The 23,433-nt window shown below is 44.2% G+C and overlaps 1 protein-coding gene across 1 annotated transcript in view; it reads right to left on the bottom strand.

Moving 5' to 3' along the window:
* The window catches only part of prkar1b (protein kinase, cAMP-dependent, regulatory, type I, beta), a 56,645-nt gene extending 33,639 nt beyond the window's left edge, over positions 1-23,006 (bottom strand). Inside the window, exons 1-4 of the mRNA XM_076080557.1 lie at positions 22,870-23,006; positions 21,628-21,816; positions 9,534-9,704; positions 6,890-6,981 (exon numbers count right to left, since the gene is read on the bottom strand). Of these exons, the coding sequence (XP_075936672.1) occupies positions 6,890-6,981; positions 9,534-9,704; positions 21,628-21,801 (437 nt within the window). The 5' untranslated portion in view covers positions 21,802-21,816; positions 22,870-23,006. The remainder of the gene's footprint in view (positions 1-6,889; positions 6,982-9,533; positions 9,705-21,627; positions 21,817-22,869) is intronic.
* Positions 23,007-23,433: the final 427 nt, after the last annotated feature.

The following is a 23,433-nucleotide window of genomic DNA, read 5'->3' as shown; positions in this document are numbered from 1 at the left end:
GAATCATAGCAAGCTGGAAAACTGTCCTGCACAGACTCTGGGGTACCTTTTAGGAGGAAACACAACTTTCTTAAAGGACTCCAGACACTAACACCACTCCATGACTCACTGCTTTCTAAAGAGTTTGGATGGAGAAATGGATGGAGGGAAGGATTGAGAAAGGAGACAGGGGGCGGAAGAGGCAGCAGGGGACAGGTTGAAGCACAGCAGAGGGTATGAGAGAGGACAAAAGTTTCCAGCAATACGTGCAGCTGTGTGTGTAACTGTGTGCACTTGTTAATGTGCATGTTTGAGTCTGTTTTATCTGCACTAGCTTGCAAGCATACATGTACAGATATGAACTTCCTGCAATTGATATGTTTGTGTGGTTGTGGTTTGCATGGGCGTAAAGGTGTCTGAGCTGAGGGACAGATGTATGTGCTGGGGGAGGTGAGGCTGCTGGCCTGTTAGTCCTCTGTGCACTGGATGGTGGTGGGGATGGTCGCGGTTCAGTCAGGCCTGCAGCTCTCCTGTGGAGAGTGACCTCATCGCCTGGCCCCTGGCATTGTGGCAGCAGCACAAAGCCATGCAGGGGACGGAGAGATGAATGTGGGGGAGGGACTGGATGTGAGTGTGGATGTAGATGTGAAAGAGCCTGCATGACTGAGACAGGGAGAAAGACAGGAAGAGAAAAGGGAGAAAAAGAGGACCACCACGCTCTCAGGACGAGACGAGGATGAGAACACACAGAGAGTCAATGAGGGCATCGGGTTAGGACAGGAAACACAAACATACACGCAAACAAATAGACTAAACAACACACGACAGAAACCTGCTGATTTGTTCATGCCTTTGTTGCACAGCCCGCCATAAAATACAAATCCCAGACGCAGTTAAACAGTTAAACTAGTCGTCCACCTGAACACACAGAGAGAAAGGTCCTCTCAGTGATAAGAAAAGACACGCAAATAGCCACACCACAGAGATTGCAGGACACTTCCTTCATAGTCACTCCAAAAGCATGTGAAAAACAGATTTTGGTGGGAGACAAACAGCCATCCATTCAGGGCCACTGCATCCTGTTTCACCAGCACTATAAACTGCCAGGAAGGACGTCACATAAGACAAGTGTCCAAACACGTGGGCGCACACATTTTGTGTGTATATATATTTGCGTCCAGGACAAGGACTAGTGTGGCTGACTCGCAGAAGCTGTGACTTAAGAGATAGTTGATAGAGATAGTGTGTGGCAAAAACACCCCCTAGAGGCTGCTTCGTGGTAACAGCACGCTCTAAGTGTCTCACTGTGTACATGACCATGACGATGGAGATGGAAGTAGTGATGGACAACTGTGCATTTTGTTATAGCCTACCAAAAAAAACAAATGTTGCCTTTACGGTTCATTTTAGAAACAGCGTGTCTGTGAAGCCATTCACCGGAGCACAGAGCTCAAGTTCCACATCTATTGATCTGGGACCTGATTCAAATAAATGCTTTCAGATATGATGATGAGAGCTGTGTTCATCTGATACGGCTGCAGAGCGCACTATCTCACATCTCATCCTCTTTGTTGCTTTGTCCCTTCACACAGGCCTTAAATAAACTTCCGCTGGAACACGAGACGATCTCTCTCGGGCACTTTTTTGGTGTCTTTCACTTCGCTTTTGTTTGTTTATTCAAGTTTTCTGTCTCTCCCTGATTTATTTATTATTGTTTTTACACCTCTTTAAGCACACACACAAATACACACACACACACACACACACACACACACACACACACAGACAAAGAGTGCCAGTACACTAAAGATGTTCCTTGTCCATCGGCAGGGGCTAGTGGGGAAGGTGCAGAGGTCAGGGTTTAGGGGTCAGGGGTCAACTAATCGGTCACTTCATCAACTCATTACTCTGCTTCTTAATAAAGGGATTAAAGCAGGCAGGATGAGGTAAGCACCACCTCTTTACAAGCCATTACATCCTTTGCTATAACATTTTAACTGCAGATTGATTGTGCTCCTTTCTTTTAATCGATCAGGTTCTGGTTCTCTACATATTATAAGTAAAGTGCTGTATTTGCTTAATTTTACAATGGGGTCCTGAACTGAAGAGATTTAACAACTCCTGCTACCAGATGGTAATATTATTTTTGAATATTGGAAACACTGCCAAGGTAGCTGGAGGAATGAGATAACATGGGTTCCCTCATCTCTGCCAGACAATTTATGTGGTTAGACAGACAGCAGGGCTTCTCGTGTCTGCTTTGTCCCCGAGAGAGTGTTTTGTGGTATGAGGGCATTAGACTAATGCATGCGGACAGGAGAAACCGATGATCTATTTGTTTGTGTCAAGGGAAAAATAAATGCACCTCTGACAGATTTCCTTTAGGCTCTTCCTCTGTAATTAATCTCTCTCTAAATGTGACCTCAAAGAATTGCTCCTGGGTCTGTCCCATCCTGCTTTCTCTCCATCGTTGCATTCATACATTAACAGAGCTGGAGATCATCAAGGTCATCTATCCAGGTGGGCAAAAAAAACCCGGACAAAAACAGGCCAACATTAACACATACAGCACACGGTCTACTGCTATCACAAATCTTCATATCACTTCAGTAGGAAGTTAGATAAGAAACACTGAAACTGAAAGAATGTGTGCTTAAACAGGCGATAGCGCGAATGACCGCATTAAATGACTGATTCTCAACTAGCATTTAACAGTGGGGAGGTGGTGGATTAGATAGGCTGAGGGTGCACCTGGACAAATACACACACACACACACACACAGGCCTGTAAACTTGACATCCGTATCCAAATTGGTGCAAAACAGTGTGACCTGTGATTCTTTCTGTAATCTAACAATGCCGCTTTCTTATCAAAACCTTTGATCTGAAAACTCTCATCTAAGTGCTGTTAGTTAGCTGAAACCAAAACGGAATAATCACACATCCACATGGTGACATAATAGTTTCAGTCAACACGATAACGCCACGGATACAGTATTGAGACAGGTGGTGGCCTGCTGATTTCAGTGTTAGTAAAGCAGGCTCAGCACAATGTGAAGTCAAACACCTGCTCCCAGCTTATCTTGTGTGCCTGTTTGTCTGTTTGTGTGGGCATATCATAATGAGGTCATTATGGCAGCTAATGGGAAGCAAATAGAGGGGTCCGCCCGCTGGCAGCCACACAATGACACACGTCAATTTAGAGACCAGCCAAGGTCACAGAGATAAACAGACGGATGGTACAGTGTATGTTCATTCCCTCACAGTTTGTATTGAAAACAAACCATGACCATTTTTGTTCAGCAAAACTACATATTCCTAACTGTATTTGCGCTGATGTAATGCAAGAGTGCAATACGAATGTGTGTCTTTCAGGATAAATCTGAATAATATATATTTAAAATACTTTAAGAAAAAGAAAAGTATTTGTTTTGATCTCTTTATCTCTATAGCCTCCTCAGCTCGCAAAACAACCTGCCTTTTAATTATAAAAACGGTGTTTAGTTGAAATCTGGACGGCAGAAATGTGTCAAGGTTTCCCTTCCAGGCAGCTGAGAAAAGATGGAATACACACACGCACACACACACACACACACACACACACACGCACACACACACACACACACGGCTGGTGGAGCTCAGAAACGTTCAGGCCATAAAGTTTGACATATGGAATGGCGTGTTAATCAAAGACTCCACGCTCCCAGCTGGGGCAGCCTCACTGGGAACACAGTCTGACATGCATACTCGAAAATGTCCTTATGTGTGTGTGTGTGTGTGTTTCTCATGATAATGTAATCCCTGTCACCCTTTGTAGTGATAGGGTGGTATTTGTGTGCCTGATTTTTGCACGTGTGTGTATAGAATGTGATTGCTACACCCTTTTAACATTACAAAGGTTTTATACATTTGTTCTGTTAAACCTCTCCGTAACTTTACCCTTTAAATCTCCATGAAAACGTTATATTGATATAGTTTATTGGAAGGATTTGCTTGATCAGAGAAATCTGTTGAGAGGGATGAAGCAGAGCAAATAATAGGGGTCTCCATAGCAGAAAGAGAGACAGTACCACATCTCTCTAGCTTCTTTCTTATTTGTCTCTGCCTCTTTCCTTCTTTATCTCTCACCTTTCATGAACTGAGCTCAGGTGGAACAGGAAAAAAGTGTTGAGTTTGTAGGGAAAACAAATGGCTTTACTCATGCTCTAAATGCCCCTCTATATTCTTTGTTTACATCTCTCCAGAACGCAATCAAACACACGTAAACCCTGACATCTTTACATGATAAGTGGTCCTAGTGTTCAAAACTGGCAGATATGAAGCATGATCCATATAGAAAACTATATTTATATATATAGATTTTGCTTATGTATGTTGCTATATTAGTATGGATTGGTCTGTAAAATTAAAATAGATGCTGATGTGCAATACCACAGCACAATATATGGCTGCTGCAGAAGCAAAAATAATTTAAAAATGAAAAAGTAGAAAACGCAGACTTGTCAAAAATGCTTACAGAACCAGTACAGTCTTCCCGGATTCCTAGAAGGGCAGATCAGTAAATAAAGACATTGTGAAAGAGGATAAGACAACACGGAAAAGGAGAGCTACAGAGACAAAGAGTGATGAGAGGAAAAAGAGAGATGAGAGAAACGAAGAGGGCTTCATTGTTTTCATTGCTCATTACTGAAGGGAAAGACGGTAGCATAATATAGTGCTAATGGGGGAACAAATAGCGTGGAGTTCAGCTTACATAACTGCTGAGTGACTAATCACACAACATGTTTCCTCGACACACGGACAGCTACTAGCGCTGCGTTTTTTTCTCTTTCTGTGTCACACGCACTCAACCCTCAAACAAAAATAGCCATTTTGTGAATGTTTCAAATAATTTAGTAAGTACAAAAAAGTATTGCCAATGCCAACCAGCAGCCAGGAGAAAGAAGACATCACAAGTTCTTGCATGTGGCCATCTGTCATCCAGTGATGCATTCACTGACCCAACCCCCTGATGTCAAGCACAGGCCCATACAGCAATGGACCACTGTCACTACCTACCCAATGAGACCACATGTGCAAGAACATCTGATAACCCAAATAGCCAGCTGTTTGTAGAACGAGGGAGGAGTGAGAAACAGAGAAGGAGGGAGAGACAGAGAGAGACGACCGTGCAATCAGACTCCATCTGCTAATGTGCGTCAGTCCCTGACAGTTCTGGCACGTCAAAAAAAGCCAATGTACTTCATACCGTGACTTCATAAATGGCACGACAGAAGGCATCAACATGCAAAATTCATTACTCTAAAGCTGATATTTGCCTGTAGTAATATGAACATGCACTGCTACAGTCGATTTCTGAGATCATTTAGGATGAGCTGAAGTCACAGATGCAGCTTCTCAGTCAAAGTTTTGTGCCAAACTGTACCAATGAGAGCATGTAGTGTGCTCTACAGCACACTGAGCCATGTGCAAAGCCCTGCTGGCTGCTGTGTGCAGTTTCCCATAAATGCCGGAGGATCACATTGGCCATACATCAACACACTTCTGTCGGTAGGGGCTCCAGGCGCGACAACCGCAAAACATAACCACAATGTGACCGAGCCACCAGCCAGCCGTCCGGCATCATCAGCTGGAAGTGAAGAATGAGGAAGAACAGACGAGAGTGAGGGCGACTGTAAGAGCGACAGAGAGAGAAAGACGAGTGGAGAGTTTTAGACGAAGGAACAGCCAACTATCTGCCATGTCACTGTCCAATCTAGCAAATCAGACAAGGTTTTCACTAGCTAAGAGCACTCAGCGCTGCTAACCCACAAATGACACAACAAGAATTCCTGTGTGCACCGCATTAATGGTTGATGCTGGCTGTGTGTAGCGAGACAGCAAACACGACAGCCAGTCGAATAAATTCTACATCATGCATGGTTTCATGGGCCGACGACGACGCCATTACACTGCTTGGCATGCCAAGGGGCCTTGAGTGCATTCAAACCTGATGGTTTATGGTCTACTGCCAGATATTTCTGTGGTGTAACTCTAATCTGCCACATCAGCCACCCAAGTACGTGTTTTTTTTTTTAGACTGTCCGGACCTATCAAATGTTGCACTCTGCTCGGGGCTGCTTCAGAAGCACTGACGTGCAATCAGAGGTCTGCGTGCCTGTGCCAAGGAAGCACTGTAAATTGTCAGCTGACGAAAGACTGGAAAGAGTGTGTTTTGGGTTTGGTCCGTGGAGGCTTTAGCCAACAGGAAAGCTCCAGTGTTTTCCTCTCCATGGGGCATAATGGATTCTCCCCGCCAATGAAACATTTTTTTTCCGGCTGGCGGCCGCCACCTGAGAGCCTTTCCCACAACACCCCCTCCTCTGCCAGAGCCCAGACCCAGCCATCACTGGAGATCTGGGACAGATGGAAGGATGGAGAGACGATGGTTGAAGAGAGGAGGAATGTGAAAGAACGATGAAAAGGGGCAGATGGTAAGAAAAAGGGAGGGATAGAGGAAAATTGGCGTCCCTCTCTTTCTGAGATGATTATGGAGAATCGTTGATTTCTCAGCAATGTATCTGAGCGCCACCACCCATATCTGAATACACAACATGATACTGACATACAGACAGGTTAACATGACAACCGACAACAAAACACAATACAACTTGGCCACCCTTTGCTGCATACCCCTCCTCTTCTGCTGCATCTGTCCATGTTCACCCCTTCATGTCTCTCCGTAGACTTGAGATGAGCAGGCAACACAGAGACCACGAGGGCAGTACACTCTGGAACAATGGCCCATTGATGATTCTATCAGCTTACACACATGCACTCATAGTCCACACGCACATTTAGATTGCTGGCATCACGCAGGATGTCGTGCAAACCTATCAAAGAAGCCAGTGAGCTCACAAATGTTTTGTACCTTCTTTCATTATCGTCCAGGTGAGCAAACAGCACATTCTTGGAAATGGCTTTGGCCAAGGCGGTCATGGTCTTGTAGTCCTTAGGGATCACCTGTGTGGACGAAGCAGTAATATCCATTACAGTATACCGCATCAACACTATGCAGGTGGACACATGAAACAGACCAGCACAAACACATAATGGGCCTGACTTCAAAAGCGGACTAAATTGAGTAATTAAAGAGCAGCGTATTGGCAAACTCTAAAAGGAATATCCCACACGTGTGTCTGCGTATTTTTGGGAAAGCCCATCTGTTCAGGGATTACACTCAAAATGTCACACAGCCCTTAAAAATTCACAAGGGGCCTGAACTCATTCATAAAACATGCATTTTCATGTCCCAGATTCTGTGGTGTGTGTGTGTGTGTGTGTGTGTGTGTGTGTGTAAGGGAATGGCAAAGTCTGTAGCCACAACAAAGCCACATAAGTCTGTATATATAAAGTGGCATCCTAGAAGAAACCTTTTACCGTGGGTGAGGAAGGCAAGGCAAAAGAGAAAGAGGAAGAGTGACCAAGCCGAACCACTCTTGCTACAGAATAACTTGAGGAGGGAAGAGGAGTGTGTCCGTGTGTGTGCACGTGTTTTGTCTCTGGTGGTGAGGGAGAGGAGGGGGTAGGTTGTAATTACGTTAGAGCAACAGATGTCTCCACATGAAGACGACCACGCAGCGCTGTGCACAACATGCACACAAATACACACACAAAACCACATCACATATGACTTTAAAAAGTACCAAGATGTATCTATCTGCAGCACTCGGGGCCTGGCTACACAGTGGACAGAATGAGAAAGAGAGAAAGTGAAGTTAGGCTTCAGAATTACGCCCCCATCTGCATTTTTTCTTCACCAGCCTTACATACGGTAAATTGGGATTTTAGCTGTGATACAAAGCTCCATATTTAATCCCACAAGAACCCTTTAAAGTTGGAGGGAAAATCTGACTGGGTGCCCATTTTGTTTCCAGCTCGTCAAGAGGGTTTCCACAGTAGTTCCCATCAATCTGACGCCAGCCCTGCAATTCACTCTGTCAGAGTCATCTCCGGGCCGACAGGCCTAACAATTTATTAAGACTCATGGCGATTTACGGCAAAGCTCTTTTTAATCAGATGAGCAGGGTTAGCTAATTGATTGTGCTCTGTTTAACAGCTGCTGATTTTCACAGTGGAGTCATTAATGGAAATGATGATGTCGGGAGATGTTGGCACATAGAGTGCATGTGTGTGTGTGTGTGTGTGTGTGTGTGTGTGTGACTGTGTGTCCGTTACCTCAGTGTACATCAATGGCCAGATGAAACGCTCTTTCATACTGAAGCAATAATGGGCTTTCATCTTCTAATTCAATTTTAATGAACTCGTCTCTGATGGCCTGTTGTGTTGAGTAAGCACATGAATTCATTTCTTTTTCACATGCAGCTGACGTGGCCGTCTGATTCGTTGCATGTGTGTGTTGTGTGTGTGTGTGTGTGTGTGTGTGTGTGTCCGTCTGTGAGATAGTGAGGGACAGTGAGGCTGGAGATGGGGGCAGGCTTGTTGCCTCGACACATAACTGCAGTGTCTGGTAGAGACTTTAGAGCCATAAACACAAGTGCTCGTGGGTGTGTGCACACACCTGATACACACACACACTCACTGCATGCTCCAGTGGCCATGCGATTACAGCGTGGTGATGGGGGTTCGTGCCGCTTTGTCATTACCCGGCAATTAATTGCGCGTCAAGTTAATTACAAATGAGCAAGCATGGCAATGATACAATGACTAGGGTGTATAAGTATGTACAGTATGTGAGTGTGTGTCTGGAAAGGTGAGTTATAGTTTCTGGCTAAAGGGCACCCTTTCCACTAGCTCCATTAAATTGTGGAATGAACACATGACAAGACGATGCTGTCCAAAATGAGAAAACATGAAGTCACTTCACGAGATAAATTTGATTACATGTAACAATGCATCCTCGCATTTAGAACAATTTAATTCAAAAACTGAAACAAAGTAGCCTCTAGAAGTCTTTTAATAAGTGAGCTTCCACAGATGAACCTGGTTTCTTGTGCGCATGTAAATGCATTGAAATGTGGGGGTCCATCTGACGTTGAGGTGGTTTAGCTCAGTTAGCGAGTAAATAAAACTAACATGAATGAAAACCGTTGCCCTGCAAAGAACCTGCGTGGGAGTCCATCACAAGCAATCTAACGTCACAGAGTTGATTCTCAGCATCTGTGCAGAACATCTATTTTGCAGCAAATAAATTCACTGTCAGCGTCCCTGTCCGTTCATTAATTGCTGTCATAAATGTACACAGCTTATCTCCCTCCGCACTGTCACGATGTTTCGATGAATGTGTTTACATTCGTGCTCTTGAGTGGGTGTCATCAGACCAACAGCTCTGTTTCCAAACAAATAAACAAATAAATGTGTTTTTGATCACATTAGAATTTTTTATTTATTACACTGATTACTTAGATGAGAGCCCTGTGACTTATGCACATATTAATAAATTTTTGTATTGGATGTTTGTCTATGATGTGTATGCATATCAATGTTCCGGCTGTGCGTGCCACGATGCGCCTGTGCACACATGTTTGCGTATGCACCCATCTTTCAACGCTGACCTTGCGTACGTAGCTGACAGCGTCCTCTTCAGTGTACACCTCGGCGCTGACCCCTCCCCTGCGGCGCCGGGCCTTAACAACAGGGTTGGGCGGTGGGGGAGAAACCTCGTCATCGTGTGAGTCCGACTGGCTGTTCGATTTCTGGCGTGCCATGATCTGCTTGCATTCTTCCTGTGAAAAGAAGAGGAGAGACAAGATTGTTAGAGAGGGACAAGCATAGAGAGCGCCACACAGAGAGGGAGAGAAAAAAAAAATCAAGTTCAAGCGTAAATAGCAGATGGTCCATCAAACCAGTGGCCCCTGTTGACAAACTCAATAAATGCGAGAGAAAAAAAAGGTGCATACCTAGGAAAATAAAATCAACTACTATTGCAGCTTCAGTCAAGACAAACCTGTCTCTGAACACCCTTTCTGACGTCAAGCGTCATGTGGATTCTTAACCGGGTCAGACAGTTCAGTGGACATGTCCTAGTCCTGAGTGCACGTTGTCTGGACATCTGGCTGCTATGGTATGACGTGAAAGGCATCAAATATTAATACCTGCAGGCCTGAACACGCAGAGAGAAGAAGGCTCAGCGAGGTGCTCTCCTCCTCTCAGATAATCAACAAACAAAACAAATAAAGACCAAAAACCAACGATGAAAGGGGCGACTCGGTGCTTCTGACTGCCTGTTGCTTTAACTGCTGCAGGTGATGAATTATTGATTGCACACTTGATTAACACATTAGCATGAGTACACAAGAAAACCCATGCAGGCTAGTTATTGTGTGAGAGTGCTGTGAGACAAGGGGCAGTGGGATAACAGTGTGTGCAAAGGTAGCCAACATCCACTGCTTTGTGAGTTTCCACCAACAATGACTGGTGTGTGTGTGTGTGTGTGTGTGTGTGTGTGTGTGTGTGTGTGTGCACCTGCTGGCACAGTGGGTTTATTCCTTTATTTGAGTGCATTGGGGTGTCTAATAGCACAGCGGGGAATGAGTTGGCAGCAGTATTATTCACCATCGCATGTTTTGGTACGGTCACAATCTCATCTGTTGGCTGGTTCACTGCATTGCTGCTGGGTAGTCATAAATAAACAAAGGTGTCTCAGAGGGACAGGACTCCAGGTAGGCAAGTAGCAAGAGGTGGCACTCTCACATTACAGTACAGAAAACACCACACCGACAGAAATAACCAGAAGAAAGAAAGAGAGAGAGAGAGAGAGAGAGAGAGAGAGAGAGAGAGAGAGAGAGAGAGAGAGATGGTGTAAAGGAGGAGGAAGGCAGGCAGCTGTGTGATCCGTCTCGTGGTCTCTCCTGCTCCATCACGTGAGCAAGCTGGGTTTCTCATTTCGGTTTAATCGAGAGACACATTGAAAAATTGTCAATGAGCTGATCAACAAAAAATGCATCAGCACGGCCAAATATGTTCTGGTTCAATCTTCTCAACAGCAAAGATTTGTTGCTTTTCTTTTAACTCTTCGATAGTAAACTGAATGTCTTTGTGTTCACACTGCTGGTCGAACAAAACGAGCCATTTCAATAAACACTTTGGGCTTAAACAAATTGTGATGACTATTCGTCATTGTTTTACAGACCAGAACCACAGCAGGTCACTCGATAACGAAAAATAAGCATCAGTTGCAGATAATAAGATAATTTAAATCGATGAATAAAACAATTTACTGTGGTTCGAATTCATTTATGATTCAAGTTCATTTGGGTTGTGCTGAGACAATAAGCAATGTAAAAAGTTTAAAGCAGTTTGTATTCTATCACCTTTCATTCATAATTGATTATTGATCTTTAACAAGGACAGCAATCAATTAAGGACATTTTCTTGCTCACACCACAAAGAGCAAATGCAGACAAAAGATGCAAAGCAGACACTTTTTGCGTCCTGGCTTTTGTGGCCCCATTGAGTTCCCACCGCCTCTACATTTTTAGAGTGCGTTGTATAATTCAAGTACCACCATTTTCTTTGAAACACAGCGAGGCAACTTTTTTTTTTTCCTCTGCAAACTGGAGAGGGGAGAAGAAAAGAAGAAGACCTGGAGCAGCTGGGAGCAGGGTGATTACTGAGTGCCTTGAGCAGGGAGCAGAAATGGCTGCTGCTTCACTCATGCTCATACACTGACAGGGAGGTGAAGACAGAGACAGGGAGGAAGAGGAAGGCAACAGAGTGACAGAGAGCTCGCAAAGACGACAGAATGAAAGAGGGGGCGACCTGGAAACTGAGACAAACGAAACTGTCAAATCCAGATCTTCCAGCACTTCTCTCTTTCTTAACGATCATCCCAGCAGCATAACGTAATAAGGACGGAGAGCAGCAATACAATAGCAATAGCCTGTTAGACACTTCAGCTTGCACTTTCACTCAAGTCTTTGAGTTGCTATCCTTTCATCTCATTATCATTCTCTGTCTCTCTCCATTTCACTGCGTTCTCTGTTTGACTTTGTGTCCTTCCTGCTAATCACATCCTGAGGTTGCTGTGACGCTTCGCTCGCTGTCTGTGTAAAACGGTGTGATGATGCAGATCACACGCGCGCACATCTTGCTTACGCAGAGTCACTGCCCGAGCGAACGCGGCCAGCAGGAGGAGAAGAGGAGAGGAAGAGGCGGAGAGCAGCATCAAGACGCGATCTCACAAACACATGCACAGGCGGATTGCGTGGGAGGGGGGGGAGAGCTCACACACTTCAGCTTAATCAAGGTCTGCAATCAGGTAACACACTACTATCGCTGAAGACAGCGCTTCCCTTTCTTTCAAGCAGTGCCGATACATGCATAAAAACGCTCACTGTTAACACACACACTCACTCAAACTAGCTGCCTTGCAATGAAACTTCACATGCATCGACAACAAACACAGTGTTGTACACTACTTGCTCCTGCCTCGATGAGATTACACAGGTTAGCTCCAGGAGGCTAACCACAGGCAATGTTTCTTAGCAGAGGTATTTACCATTGGCATGGAGGGCCCCTGGCCAGGCGTGCTGTTTGTCCTCTCGGCCTGTCAGACGCACCAGGCATCAAGTCAAAGTGTGAGTGTGTCAAAGTGTGCATGGGAATCAACACGCCCGGATCCCCAGCTCATACACACCTGACACACATGTCACACCCCAGCAGCAGCAGCAGCAGCAGCATCTTGCCATGCTAGCACAGCGACCGCTATGTGTACGTCTTGTGTGTCAGGTTAGAGAGAGAGTGTGTGTGTGTGTGTGAGTAATCAGAGATTATTCCAAGTTTGTGTGTGAGAGAGAGTGAGAGAGTGGCGAAATGCCTGCAATCCCCACGACAGAGCAGCTGAAGAACAAGACTACTGATGAAAACACTGATCACAGCAGAAAGCCTGTTTCGCCATCGCTCCTGCGCAACTCTGTGTCCCTGCTTTCCAGCCCTCTCCCTCTTACACTCCCTTTCTCTCCCTCTCTCTCTCACGCACACACTCACAATCAGCTGGCTCCTCCCCCCCCCCACCCCCCCCCACCCCCCCCGTCACTATGACGACCGGGTACTGCGAGCATCCTGAATAGTTGGCGGCGAGTCTGAGCTGGAAGCAACGGTGGCTCAAACACCGACATTCACACCCGTTCTGACGCCTGTTGACAGATTGTCTCTCCCTCACTTATCCGTCTTCAGGGATTCACAGAATCCCCTCAATACAGACTTCTGTTCTGACCAAATGACGTGTGCCAATGGCTCCAAACATTCCCACTGGGATACATCATCGTCCCATGCCCCGCCCAGTGTGCCAGACACTGTTCCGTACCATGCAGTGTCTCCCTCACTCCTTGCTGTTCTTAAGCCCCACCCGCACGCTTTCCTCTTGGGTCAGAGGGTCACGCTGCATCAAGTGAGGACTTTGTGTCTGCCTCCAACAAGTCCTCATACTGTTCTGGCCCCAGTGCTCAAACACAGGGACACAGCAGCACGGCAGCATGACCTCTGACGTCTCATACGTGTAAATGCATATATACAGTGCAGAGGAGGCTTCATTAGACCGAGGTGAGCTGAGAGCAGCTGCAATGTGTCTTCAGCAGCAGCAGAGGAAAACTTTTTCTTGCTTTAGCTCTTCTGTAACAACACACAGGCAAGGCAGTTTGAGGCAGCGCCATTTATCATTTCCAGGGCACACAGTAGCAAAGCAAAACACATCTGCAGTTGGGTTTTTTTTGCAACAGTTTTACCCTTTTTGCTATACTATCTTAGTGTAATTTCTGTGTCAGCCTCTCTCTCCCTCCCTCTCTCCTCCTGCTCTCCCTGCGTCATCATCAGCGGCTGGATGCCAGAAAGAGAGAGAGAGAGAGAGAGAGAGAGAGAGAGAGAGAGAGAGGGGACAGGAGAGGAGACAGAGGACACAGTCGAAAGCAGGACACAGAAGCTTTGTAAAAAGTGGGCTTTGCACACAGTGACGTGTGGGTGGGAGTTTAAAGCAAAGAATGGACACACAGACAAAAGATGACACACATGCAATTACAGCCACACTCGCTTAAATCAAAAGTCACCGTTATTACACCGTTGTTCCAATTTCCACTAATTTATGGACGTCATATTTAAATGCGCCTCTCCTGTTTTGTTTATTCCCTGAGCCAATTTGCACCAAGCAGATATGAACAAAAGTTAGAACTAACACTCATCCTAATAGCTGTGACTAACCAATATGAATCAGCCCTCCACCCATCATGAACCTAGCATAGAAGCTCAGTGGGCTCGCAGCACGAATACATCAAAATATCTATTCTTCCATGAAAATCATTTCTGAAAAAAACCGGAAGCATCCATAAGCCGTTACCTTAGGTAGCCCTAATCCAGTGACGGAGACAGTTTCACTCTGCAATGCCAGAGCTGAAAGCATGCAAGTGAACCAAAAACAACAAGGTGCCACACACACACACACACACACACACACACACACACACACACACACACACACACACACATAAAACACACACACACACATAGTTAATGAAGCATGGAGAGCTGATCCACCAGTGGAGCTAACAGTCTACTCATCACTCTGTTCCACACCATTACAGCACCACAATGGACAGAAAGTTCGCTGCTGTATTCGGACTGTGTGAGTGTGTGTGTGTGTGTGTTTGTGTGTGTGTGTGTGTGTGTGTGTGTGTGCAGTGCTGGCCTCCTAGCTATGAAATAATGTTCACTCTCTATATGGATGCAACACACACACACACACACGCACACAAAGACTTGTCTTGCTATCCTAATATTAACTCTCCATTTCTGACATGTTTCTAATCTTAACCCTCAAATTTAACTGCTGAAACCATTTACAAACGGTAAACGAAGTCTGAATTCGAAAATAAACTCTTTCCGTCCCCAAGTAATTATGATCAAACTGTTGCTAGACTATGACAGCAGCTACAGAGAGCTGACAGCCAAAGACTCAGAGCAGGAGCGAGACTGAAACCCTGCTCCTCACATCACATCTACAGCTTGCTCATGCTTGCAGGATGTTAGTGGGAGTTCTTTCGGTATTGAGGGTTCACTGTTGCTTAGTTCTTTGAGTATTTTCAGTAAATCTATAAGATAAGTTTCACATCTATCGAGACTGCACCATGCCGGTAAAAATCAGATTAAAAAAGGGAATTCTTCGTAACTGAAACTCTATTGCTGTGTTGATTACACTCAACTGACTAAATACTAAATCTGAAACAATTTTGCGAATCAATCATATAAGTAATTTATTTTGCTGGCTTCTCAAGTGTGAATCTTTGCTAGTTTCCTTTGTCTGAAATATTTAACATAATACCGTTGGATTTTGGATTGTTGGACGGACAAAGCGAACATTTGAATCCTCTGATTTATCGATAATGGAAATGATTGTTAGTTGCAGCCTTAGAATTTCTTATGCGATCTACTAGTAATATCAAACGCTGCTGCCTGCTTTACCAATGCTCTGTCTAGATGTAACATTAGTTCACTGTTGTGTAGTTTCTGTACTTGTCTTCTTTGCTGTCTCTGACTTGCCCTTTACATCTCAGTGCTGTACACCTGACACCTATTCTGTTTCTCTCACACCAACCACAGATTAGTCGGGGAGGGAGGAGGGATGCAACGGGCAGATGAGAGAGGACAAAGAAGGACCACCAGGGAAACAGGGGCAAGGGGGCCCGATTTACCTGAAGGGGCCCCCCAGGGTGGAGGTTTAGGCCTGGGTCACTGCGTGCACCCCAGGATGATTTGACAAAACACCCCGCTCCCATAGCGGTGGTGATGAGTGAACACAGAGGCTGGAGACACTAATCACACTGTGCTACAAAACGTATGTATGGGACATGCACCTATAGAACAGTACTGCTAATATGCTGTTGGCATATACATCACTGGCACACATAGATTGAGCTAAATAGTCATAGAGCCGAACAAGAGGAAGACTGGGACAACATAAAATAAAGAAAAGAAAAAGTTGATAGGGGAGATAATTCAATGCTACAACTAATTCTGCTCTAAAATGCTGTCAGTGGACTCAAGAAACAACCAAACCCTCCTGACAAATAGTCAATCAGAGGCCTTTGAAGGGACTGGCTTGGATTTGTTATGATAGGTCCCGGTGACAGCTGAATGGCTGGCAGCACGGAAATGCTTCTCGTCTTACAGGGGCGACGGCGAGACAGTGGCTGATTGACTGATAGACTGACAGACGGAGAGTGAGGATCTCCCATAATGCAATGTGATGGGATCTTTCACAAGCAGAGCCGATGCAGCACGGTTCACATTTGTTTGACTCGGCGTGCGTTCTTGATGTTGTGGGAACATCATTGTTGTGGGATCAATGCAACGCTTGCCTGTAGAGGTGTGGAGACACAAAGAAAGAGCTTTCCTGATGCTGTTATGTTATTTCTTTCAAACAACCATAGCTAGTTACTAAGTGCTTAAGGCAGTCACGACATGTCAGAAAAATACCATGAATAGTAAATGAAAACATAAGAATAAAAAGTATAGATATTTAGTCAACCAACAGAGAAATAATTGAAAGCTATCTTGATAATTGGTTAATTCTTTAAGTATATTTTATGTGATGGTAAATTCAATATCTTTGGGTTTTGGTCGGACAAAACAAGCAAAGAATGAATTGGTAATGAGGATAACAATTATTTGCAATGGAATGGGAATAGAGCTTTTAGTATTTAGCTTATGAATTTAAAGCTGTATACAATAAAGTCCTGTTTATATGTATTCAACAGGCAGTGAATGGATGCTAAAATGGGGATTCTTTAGTTCCAGTGGAGAAATGGAGATATAGCAAGTTTGAGTTACATGGTCAACAAAGGACATGTGACATGACAGAGGAGAAGGCATACAGAGGTAAAATATGTGAACTATAAAGACAGGATACAAGTGGATGACAAAAAAACTTGAATGTACATAACTGCTGAGGGAAGAGAGGGGAATGAAAAGATGAAGGACAAGACGGATAATAGAGAAACTGTAAAAAGCCTGGAGTGAATCATGAGACCCAAACATATGACAGCCCTGTGAGCGTAAGGAATACAAGGGGCATTGATAACACACACCAACACACAACCACAAACAGATACACACACACACACACAAGATGCAGAAACTGTTTAGCAGCTGCTCTATGGCAAGGGCTTTATAAAAAATAAGCTAAACCTGTTTGCTTTATTAATGGGGAACAACAACCCAAAAGATGACAAAGCAACATCTGCAATAGGTCCTAAGTTTCGATTTGAGATCACAGAACAGTGCCGAAGGCATGCAGTTACCCAAATGTGGTGCTTCGACTCAGATCCAAGCACCACACACATACAGTACAGATGGAGTTGAGGAGGGACGGCTGTCATGCGGTGAACATTTGGTTGCCAGTGCAGGTGGTATGTTGGTGATCAAAGTGTTGCTGGAGGAGAGAGACGCATCTTAAGTCATCAGATATATGTTCTCACGGAAGGTAGTAGAAAGAGAAAGAGGAGCGGGGAAAGTAGAGGATCTTCTGTGGATAAATGGCCGGACAAAGCCAGCGACGGCGGTCCAGAAAACACTTTAGAACACTGAAGAGTCAATGAGTCAATGAAACATCTGCAGTGGCAGCTGCCCACTTGATATACTGAGGGACATATCCACACTCACACATTCAGTTCTTGCACTTTTAGATGCTGCCTGTTGCACAAATACGTAATGATGCAGTCTGATGAGAAAAAGTCACCTTATTATGCACATGATCGCGGCCAAAAGAACTGCAACAATGAACCCTGTGTATTAGAAATTCAGTCTCTGTGCATCACTGTTTCAATATCTCTGCTGTTCAGGAGAGACAACAAACTTTTGTATTAAAAATAATCAAACTTAAGTGCCTGGTTAAAGATATTCCACTGTAAACTGAACAGCTTTGCCCGTGAACTTTCAGTAAATAGCAGCGACAAACACACTAGTTCAGAGATGGTCCTCAGATTGTCCTGTCAGAATGCTTTTTTGTGGAATTATTGTCTTTTCACACTGTCGTGTGCCAAAGATTAGGGTTCACTCCTCAGAAAATGACACACTGAGCTGAGCTGATAAGAGATGGAGAGATGAGAACCCCCATCTGAAGCTATACTGTTGTAGCGATCAAAGGCATCATTACCATGCATAAATAGGCAGGATGAAAGGCAGCGAGACGCCTGTTATTTTCCCATTCACTATTTCAGCTGAGTACCAAAGACATGTCATTATATCGGAACAAAAGTTAAAAACACACTAGTCAGACTGATGATTAAGTGTGTTATCAAGTTTGTGTGTGTGTGAGTTAACATCACAGAACAAAACCTTGAGAGCGGATGATGGAGGAACTTGGTGAAAGAAAAAATATTTTCCAGATAAGACTGTGAATGCCATATGAACTGGATCCTGTGCAGATATGAAATGAGGTTAACTCAGGTCTGGCAGATGGGGAGAAAGAGTACCCCGCTGATCTAATTGGCACACACAAAAAAAAATAACCTGAACACATGAGGGAGAGATGGATTAAACTTTGTGAATAAAGGGGCTCATTCAACACTGGATAGACTACAGTCTATCTATCCTCCCCTGTTCCCTAGGTTACCGCCTGTACTGGGCGACGAGTGAAGAAAGAAAGAGAAACGCAGACAACGTAGAAGGTGAAGCACAGGAGAAGATGTGTGACGACGAAAGACCACTTTCTGCTATGTCTTTGTGTTGAGAACAAGAGCTTCCTGCTCTGAAAGATCCAACACCTTGATTCAACAAAACTTTAAATGTTGTTTGGTATTTTAAAAATTGTCTTCCTCTACAGCTTGTTTTTTTTCAAAAGATTTCAAGATTGAGATAAATGTGTTGAGCAATAGAACACTGATCAAACTTGATAACGATACAAGATAGAAAATGAAATCCAGATTAAATGGACATGAACCAAAATATTGTCCTAAAAGTCAACCTGCGCCAGAGGAAAGGAGAACAATAAGCCTCTGAAATAACTGGGACACCACAAAAGCATAAAGCGTGGCCTGTTTAAATTCCACGAATGACTGACCTCACAACACAAGTACAGATTTAGAAGGCTTGACTGGAACAGTGTTGGGCAACTGTGGGCCTCAGAGGGCTGAAAGCTGCAGTTTTTTGTTTATTCTAACCACTTGTATACACCAGGTGATTTCACTGACCACCACTCAACAACATAACTGTTCAAGGAAGGTACAAGGAAAAGACTGACTTCTTCTTCCTATAACTTCTAAATGTTAGCGCTATAGGCACGTGAAGTGCACTGCTGCCTACCGCCGGTTAAAAACAACAACGCATTTTGGCTTGCAAGATGACAGCGAGAATCAGGTGTCATTTATCAAAAACACTGCACTAGTGTATGATGTGTCAAAACGACAAACCCCATTTCCTCTGGATAATCAAAATGCTATTTCCTGTCATGTAAACAGAAATATTAAGTGGAGCTGTTCGTTTTGCAATCAAGGAAGCAGTCAGATTATTGTTGTTTTTAAAATGACAGTGTTTGATGGTTGCTGCGTCTGACACATTTAGCCAGCACAAGGGGAGATTGAGGAGTGAAAATGAGAATAGAAAAACACTCAGAGGACACTGCAATCAGAGCCCACAGGTGGATGCTGATTAAATGCTACACTTAACCAATAGCAGTGACGATAGTAGCAAGCATGATTGCGCAGAGCACGGCAGCTTAAGCGCATTAACCTTTTGCTCACGGTGAGACGAATATGTGATGCAGAGAGCGGAGCATGTCCCATGTAACACTGTTTCCCACCAATAACACATGTATTTATCCTTCATGCAGATTGCTCCGGTGCCTCTGGACACCGGAGCACAAGTTTCAGGAAAATAACTGCTTTGATGCTCATTTGTTATTGAGCTGGAATACACATTGTGCAAGTGTGCGGTATGTAATTTTACAGCATGAATCACTCGCAACGTGCCACAAGTATGCTTCTGCTGAGCTCTGTCACGGACATTAGTATTCCTGCTGCCTCTCTGACTATGCAGCATTACAGCCACTAACAGCAGCAGAAGCTCCGCGCTGTGCTCACACACTGTTTCCTTGGCCACATAACTCTGTCAGGACCACTGCTCCAGATTCTGGTAGCAGACAGATGCAAACACTTTTTGTTGGCTCTGTCCTGAAAACCTAGACTTAAATATGTTGTAGGTGCAAACTGTCGTGGAGTATAAGTGTTTGATTGGTCTGTCTGGATAAATAAATACCAGGGTGATACATGAATAAATATATAGAATTCATCATGAAGGCAAAGCATCACTTGCATAAACATGATGATCAAATCAGATGACTCTCACATGCGAACACGTGCACATGACTGCAGCGAGGATGGAGAACTTTCCTCCAGGCGTCAGGATGGTGAACTTCAGCCCTGCTACATCTGATGCTGCTTCACAATCGCTTCTCTTGTTGGAGACTTCTTTCCACAGCCGAAACCCTCATCGGGCCAACATCGACAGCCTACAGCTACATCTCATGCACCTTTGTGACCTACTTGTGCAAGAGTGCAAGAGTAGAGCCCATTGTTTGAACAAAGAAGTCATATGATCCACTCATGAGCAAACTACTGTCTCTGCTTGATCAAAGACAAGCGTTGGGAAAGATCATCTATTTGGTCTAAATAGAGACAACTTAACTTGCATATTAGGGACAATAACAATTGACCTGTATCTCCTTTGAAACTTCATAAAAAGCTAAAAAAAAAAAATCTGAGCACTCTTATATATTAAATCATCAGTATGGTGTGCCTGCAAGAAGACTCCACGATATTTAGCTCAAACACACCTAATAAATACAGCAGGCGTCTGTGAAGAAACTTTAATGTAAAAAAGCATCTCGCCACTGTCGCGGTGCCAGTCGGTGCCAACACATTTGCCTAAAAGAGACGGACGCAAAGCACACTCTGAGCAGTCACACTGTTTGTGGGCCACAGGGAATGTGCTACAGAAGTAAGTGTTATAACCTATTTTCCAGTCGTGATCTTTCTTTTCCCTCATCTCGCAAAAAGCCTTTCTCTACTAGCTATTATCTACTAGCTATTATCTTTAAATGAATGTGTCACCTCTTTTTTCTCTCTGCTCACGGACAGACAGACAGGCAGCACAGGCAGGCAGTCCTATTCCCCGAGCCTGCAAACAGGACACTGGCCTTTTATGGATGCTCCTCTCACATTCCCTAATGGATTCTCCTATTATAGGATAACAAAAAATGGAAGCTCTATTATAACAGTTTGAGTACAGTCCTGCCTTTTTAACACAGGAACTAGCTGTTCTCTGTCTGCTTATTTATGATGGCGTTACAAGTTCCAGTTGAAGAAATGCAATGTAATAAACAAATAAAGCAATGTTTGTGCACCTGTAATACCAACACACTGTGCATGTATTATACATTATGAGAAAAATAAAAATACCTGGCAATCAGAAAAGAAGTACAACTACCTGGCAACCGGCACTCACTGCAATGAACATTCATGTAGTTTATCATATTCAGGTTGAAAGTAGATTATAATTAACAACTTCAAACTCACCACACAAGATTTCAGGCAACACAGAAATTACGGAAAGAGATACCCAGGCTGAGAAAATTAAATCCTACTAAACTTTGTTATCACCAACCTTCTCCAGCTTGTCAAAATGCTCCCGCAGGAACTTCATAGGCCGCTCAGGCTTCGCGATGCAGAGGTTCACGATGCACTCTTTGAGGATCTGCTGGATGTTGTGCTTCTGCACAAAGATTTCACAGCCCTTCAAGCTCTCGTCTTCTTCCAGAGTGGAGGAGGAGGTGGCCATCTTATCTTTTTATCTCTGTGGCAGTGGGAGAAAACAGGGTGGACCATGAGAGGAGGGGAGAGAAAGCTCCATAGAGAAAGTGGCAGAACAGGGGCAAAGGAGGGGCAAAATGCAGCGCATACAGAATGATACGAGGAAAGTAGAATGGAGGCGCAATATAGTCGTGGGAAGGAGGTGAGTGGACATTTCACATCTTGCTGCTTCTTGTCCTCCAGACATGAACTATTGTCAGTTGGCAATACCCTTAGCATGACATGAGAGTGCACGATGAAGGTAATAGTTGTGTAAGTGTATAACTTTCTTAGTTAAATAAAAAAGATAATTCTGTAAACAGGGTTGGGCAATATGACGACCATTAGACGATATGAATTGGTCACCTGAGAATTTGTCATTCTGTTTATACCATGGTAGCTATTTTGTCATATTTGGTTCACATATTGTTATTAAAGTGTATCCCTGGATGCATAACTAATACATGAACAGGTATTGTATGTATGTATGAAGTGTGAACGTTTTACTGTGAAACTGGTTATTTGTGAAAGTTAAACACTTCAGCGGGCGAAGGCAAAGCAAATCATATGATGGTGTAATGACAACTGCCAACAACAGCTATGATTATGTCAAGCTACAGTTATGTCAAATAACATAGTAGCATGTCTCTCATAACAAGCCAGGAAGCTGAGCAGGTGTAGCTAACTGTTAACCCTGTATCACTTCCTTATATGGAAATCACTATCATGTGTTTTTTTCATTGCATAATAAATCTAAATCAGTTATGCATTCAGGTCATGGCATCTATACCAAGTTGTCTTCACCGCAAACAGCAAAACAGTGCCATCACATAACAATGTCCCCATGCATACTGTGGAGCTGGTGATGAAGCTGAGCACCTGTTCAGCTGCATTCAATAGACAGCTAGCCCCGCTAGCTCTGCTAACATTACAATGACAACCAAACCACAACGAAGGGGATGTACTGCGACGTAAACGCTGTGAAGGGCCTGATCTTAGCCGCTGTTATGTGCTCATAAAAACACGATCTAGTCGGTGCTCTCGCCGGTGTCCCTACCGTTATTTGTGGAGGATGCTCACAGAGAAAACACCTCGCTGGCGGTGGGAGACTAGTGAGGAAGGCTACCGTTGGTTAGCCGGGATGCTGCTGCTGCTGCTGCCTGCTGCTGCTCTCGTGTCTCTCTGATAACTCGGCTCGCTCTGCGTCAATCCCGATGACGTCAATCTGTCATGCCCTCGACCGCAGCGACGCTCTCTCGAGGCCACCGGCATCGCGCCCGGGCCAGCCCCCCTGCAGGTAAAGCATCTTTAAAAGGAAACCTCCGCTTCTGCAAGACTGGAAATGTTTTATCCTGTAGATATTAAAGACAGACTGTGGGATGAGTACCGCCATTTAGAGAGAACCCGTGGACGTCTTTGGTGCAGGTTCACAGTCAGAGCCTTTTTTTTTTACCAAAATGGTAACATCAAATGGAAATGTTTTATATTGTATTATTCATCCCAGCACTCTTTGCACTATGTATTATTATTAACATTAATAGTATGACTTGCATAAGCATATGTTTGAATGTGTGTACACAATAAATATGCGTGTAATATGTTATATAGTTATAATTCAGCT

The sequence above is a fragment of the Anarhichas minor genome, unplaced genomic scaffold (genome assembly GCF_050575085.1).
Source record: "Anarhichas minor isolate MPS153535 unplaced genomic scaffold, ASM5057508v1 ptg000007l, whole genome shotgun sequence".
NCBI lineage: Eukaryota > Metazoa > Chordata > Actinopteri > Perciformes > Anarhichadidae > Anarhichas > Anarhichas minor.
The sequence above is the reverse complement of the archived record's forward strand: the minus strand, read 5'-3'. Positions and strand labels throughout refer to the sequence as shown.